Here is a 4,712-nt window from a genome sequence, read left to right as displayed (position 1 = left end):
TCCTGCAGCCAGGGGAAGTTTCTGGGGCTTGATCTGACCCAGCCCCATCTGCTCTGTGCAGGGAAGTGGGAGGGGGGACTCTGTCTCCGTCCTCTTCTCTCCCTCCCCCCCCCTTCCCCAGCTGTGACTAATGTCCCTGCGTTGCCTGGCCATCCCCAGACCCTCCTCCAGCCAGTGATTTACCTCTCCCCCTGGCTGCCTGAACAGATGCATGTGAGCTGCGGAGCTGCCTGGAGGGGTGAGTGAGCACTGGTACAGCTTCTCCTTGCTTCCCCACAGAAACCATTTTCTGCAAGGAAGTAAAGGGATTGGGTGGGGGGTGATTTCTGCTGCGCTGCAGTAGCGCAGAATTTCCCCAGGAGTAACCTGTCCCATGACTTATTCACAACGAATAATTGGCTTGAAACAGTGCCAGATAGCATAGCTGAGCTTGCTGGTCTCACCCACCCAGACAACACCTGGCACCTCTTAATGCGAGAGCACAGAACTAAGCGCCAGGAACTCCCGGGTTCACTTGTTCCCTCTGGGGCCTGGAATGTTTAACCTCTGAATCCATTTGTAAAATGAGGGTTTTTCTCTCTGCTGTGTGTGTGTGTGAAGTTATGAATGATGTAAAATTCTTTCTTTGCATGCATGTCATTACACTCCCAAGCCTCTTTATTTTCCTGTATTAAATATATTTTAAACAAAAATCAAACCCGTCCCCATCCCATAGCCCTTGATCCAATGTATGTGCCCTGTCTCCCACCAGACCCAAACAGCTCTGCTAGTCTAGAAAGGGGAGGCGAATGTGGGGAGGGGCAAGGAATGGAAAGTGAATCTAGAAATGGTGCAGGATCTTGCACTTCAACTTTGGGTTACAGTTGGGATGAAACTGTCTGCTAACTCGGAGAACAGAACCTGCCATGGGGTCAGAGATGATGGAGTTGGACAATGGGGGTGGCATTGTGATTGGCTGTTCTGCTCAAGTTGTTATGCCAAGGGCCTACCGCAACTTGAGCTGTGCTCTGCATGGTGTGGCATGGAGCAGAAGTAGCAATCACCAGCAGTTGAGCCTCTCTGGGCTGGGCCGGGCCTGCATATTGTTGTTGTTTGGTCTTATGGGAGCTCTTTCCTCTCTGAGCCTCCTCTGCTCCTCTCTGCACCAAACCCACCACCAGGGTCATCTAGTTTGCTGTACCATCAGGATGTACAATTGCTCACATGTATGCTTGTGAAGCTGGAAACAGACTCACTGCAGTGGGGACAGGCTCAATGGGACGCGTTAGCCACCCACCGCCCTTGTCCTGAACTCTCTAAGAGTAAACCAGGAACTGGCTGGAAAGCAGGAAGATGGGATATGTTTGTCTTGACACAGCTTCTGCTTTGCTCACAGATTGGTGCAGCAATGTTAGGGCAGGATGTCAGGTGCCTTCTTGCGGTGGCTGCAGCTTCAGGAATAGCTACCCTCATCCTCATCCTTGTTCAAGTGAAGGACGTTTATCTGCCTGCAAGAACCAAGGTAGGTGCAGTTGCTAGAGTACATTGCCTGCAATGACTGATACAAAAACCTCTGCTAGCTGTGTGGGTTTGATAGCCTGTTAGAAATAGTGTCACCCTTTTCCATGTCCCCAGACCTGCTGTGTGTCATCCTGTCTGTTAGTGGTTCTGCTGTGTAACTAAACTAGTTTCTCTTGACTTTTATTTCTACTTTCTCTTTTCAGATCTCATGAGCATCTTGTATGTTTCCTCTCCTCTGTCCTTCTTCCCAGGGTTTCATGTTCCTTCCCTGTTGTCTCTTTCATTCTTGCTTTTCTAAGACTGTTGCAAAACTACCACTTCCTGATTTCCCAGCCTCCGATAGCCGTGAACAGCCCCACAGGTTTGAGCCATTCCACATGTGTCTCCAACTCCTGAGAGCTCTGTGAATGTCACTGCAGGGGCGTGAGACTTGCTGTTTCACACCTCACTTCCCTTTCCATCTTGGAACTTTATCTAACTGCAAAACCCAAGGAATAGAAACAAAGGCCTGGTTAAAGCCAGGCTGGAAGGTCAAGCCTGAAAGTGCAATTCTTTGTATGCAAGAGCTGAGGGCACATACAGCAGCCCTTGTGCAGCAGTGAGCTCTGTGACCTCATCTTCCCTCCCGGCTCCCCCTTCAGTATGGGATGGTGTTTGATGCCGGCTCCTCGCACACGGCTCTCTACATCTACAAGTGGCCAGCGGATAAAGAGAACGGCACCGGCATTGTCAGCCAGGCTGAGGCCTGCACCGTGCAAGGTCAGTCAGATGTTTCTCTCTCACCCTTATGCCTTCCACTTGGTTGTGTCCATGTGCCAAGAAATGTGTGTGAAATGCTTCTGTCAGGGGCAAAGGTTGCTGTGCTATTTACTGCCCTGCACTTGGATTACCCCTCAGGCCTAACACCACCTCCTTCTGCCTGGATCTCTATTTTCCAGGGATAGCAACTGGGCCCCATTCATCCCTGGTGGGACTCCACAGAAGTCAGTGGAGTTGCACCAGGTGTGAGTTTGGCCATTGACATTATAGGTGCAGCACAAGCACATATATTACAGGTGGACTTTGCTCCTTTAGCTGCCTGCAATATAATGCAGTGGACCCCAGGGAGCAAAGGTGGAAGCTGAACTGTCCACCACATCCCTGTGCCATGGAAAGACCTACAAATACAAAATGGGAGAAGTGAGTGTGACCCTCCCCCATCCCTAGACTGCTATCCGGAAAGCAGGGGTGACACCCAGTTGTACTGTAAAAGGCAGTGAGCCTGGGGGAATGAGATGTCCCCAACACAGCCCCAGGCCCAGACACCCCAACCTTTGTCTGCATTCAAGCTCTATGTCGTGGTGACGGGCAGACCCAGGACGCATGGGTGTCCTATGGCCCAGCTGCCAGGCAGGAGCAGCCTCTCCCACAGTGCTCTGCTGCAGGAGTGTAATTTGCTATGGGGCAAGGAGGGCAGTTCCCCCCCAGACCTTGGTTGGCGCTCCGCAGACTTTTCCTACATCTATACACTCCTCTTCCCTGCATGCTGATGCCAGCAAACAACTGACCCTCACTCTGGGCTCTCCAGCCCCAGGTGCCAGCAGCATTGCCAGTCCCTGTCTCAGGGGCCCGGCTGAGCTCAGGCTCTCACTGGGATGCTTCGTTCCAGGACCTGGGATCTCCAGTTACGCTGACAACCCCACTAGGGCCGGAGCCAGCCTGAGGGCCTGTCTGGACAAGGCCATGACGATCATCCCTGCGGAGCAACAGAGAGAAACGCCCACCTACCTTGGCGCTACTGCAGGCATGCGGCTGCTGAGGTACCTGGAGTGACTGTGAGGAGGGCAGCTTCGCACAGGGAAAGGCCGGTTCTCCACCACACACAGGCTTGTGCTCTTGGGACCACAGCACTGGCCTCTTGCAGGGCTGAAATGATGAGGCAGTGATGGCTTAGTGGTGAAGCCTCTGGTTCATTATTGGCACAAATCCTGCAGGGCTGACCTGGCCCTTCTCTTCCTTCTCTCCCCCCCACCCCCCAAGTTAACCATTTCAGTCACCTGCTGTTCACTGGGGGAGTCTTTGGGGACAGACCTCAAATCCATACTCTGCACAGGTGGTAACATTTTCCCTGTGCCTCTGTCCCACTCATGCAGCTTGTCCACCTACTGCCTTCCCTCCACTCCAGAGTGGGCTGCATGTCAGTGGTGAGCGTGTGGATTGCTAAACTCCCGGGGGGCTCTTACAGGACCAGTCGGTCTAGGCAAGGCTCTTGCCATCGGGGTGCCATGGCAATGTGAGGAACTGCAAGTGCCAGAAACTTGTAATTAAGCATTAACTACATTCCTCTTCTGTTACTGGCTGACTTGATGGAGTGTCAGGAGCAGAGGGCCTTTTTCTCATCCACTTCGGCACCTTCAGGGAAGATGCTCATGTTCAGGTTTATTACCCCTCTGGAAGGGATTGGATTAGGCAGTCACTGTGCATGCCGCACTGTATTTGTCAGGGGCCCAGTGGAATCTCTCCCCTCCCCATTCGCAGGGAGCAGAACAGCACAAAAGCCGACCTGGTCTTTGCAGAGGTCTCCAAGACCATCCGGCAGTACCCTGTAGATTTCCGTGGCGCTCGGATCCTCACTGGGAATGAGGAAGGATCCTTTGGCTGGATCACAATCAACTACCTGCTGGAGACGCTCATCAAGGTCAGTGCCTGGGCAGAGAGGGAAGGAAAGGGAGTGACCTTGGCTGGCTGGGCTGCTCCTTTTCTGTGGAAAACGGGTTGGACGAGGAGTCAACATGGCAGGTCGTCTCAGCCTAGCTCATTTCCCAGACGTGCTCCCTTCTCTGGCTTGTCCCTTCTTGGCTCCAGCTGGGAATTCCCACACTGCATGAGAATCCAGGGCTCTGGAAGCTGGCTTCCTGACATCCCTGACATGGGAGCAAACCTCTCACAAAGGAAGCTGGCATTTCATTTGGTAGGAGGGCTCTGGTGTCTTCCCACAACAGGGAAACCTTCAAATGGCTATAGCTGCAGTCAGCATTGCATCCATGGGGTGCTTGGACTCAGGGAGGCCCTGTCCTGTGCCAAGCCATGGCATTTGCATGCAACAGAAGGCCTTATTCAGATAACTGGAGGAAGGTAATGCCTCCCCCTCGGCCCAATGCAGTAGTGAAGGTTTGCTCTTTACTTATGTAACCCTTCTGCCCATCTAAGTTGGCAGCAACAAGGGCCGGGTT

The 4,712-nt window shown here is 52.9% G+C and overlaps 1 protein-coding gene across 2 annotated transcripts in view; it reads left to right on the top strand.

Moving 5' to 3' along the window:
* The first annotated feature begins 103 nt into the window (after positions 1 to 103).
* ENTPD8 (ectonucleoside triphosphate diphosphohydrolase 8) overlaps positions 104 to 4,712 on the top strand; it is a 20,533-nt gene continuing 15,924 nt past the window's right edge. Inside the window, exons 1-5 of one of the 2 annotated variants that reach the window (XM_026658735.2) lie at positions 104 to 238; positions 1,376 to 1,501; positions 2,142 to 2,259; positions 3,149 to 3,299; positions 4,018 to 4,177. In XM_026658735.2, coding sequence (XP_026514520.1) covers positions 1,388 to 1,501; positions 2,142 to 2,259; positions 3,149 to 3,299; positions 4,018 to 4,177 — 543 coding nt within the window. In that variant the 5' untranslated portion in view covers positions 104 to 238; positions 1,376 to 1,387. Of the gene's footprint in view, positions 1,502 to 2,141; positions 2,260 to 3,148; positions 3,300 to 4,017; positions 4,178 to 4,712 lie in introns of both variants that reach the window. The other variant, XM_026658734.2, reaches the window with a different exon arrangement.

Source organism: Terrapene carolina, unplaced genomic scaffold, assembly GCF_002925995.2.
Source record: "Terrapene carolina triunguis isolate 2854851 unplaced genomic scaffold, T_m_triunguis-2.0 Scaffold508, whole genome shotgun sequence".
Classification (NCBI taxonomy): Eukaryota; Metazoa; Chordata; order Testudines; family Emydidae; genus Terrapene; species Terrapene triunguis.
Note: the sequence above shows the minus strand (reverse complement) of the source record. Positions and strands in the feature narration are given on the sequence as shown.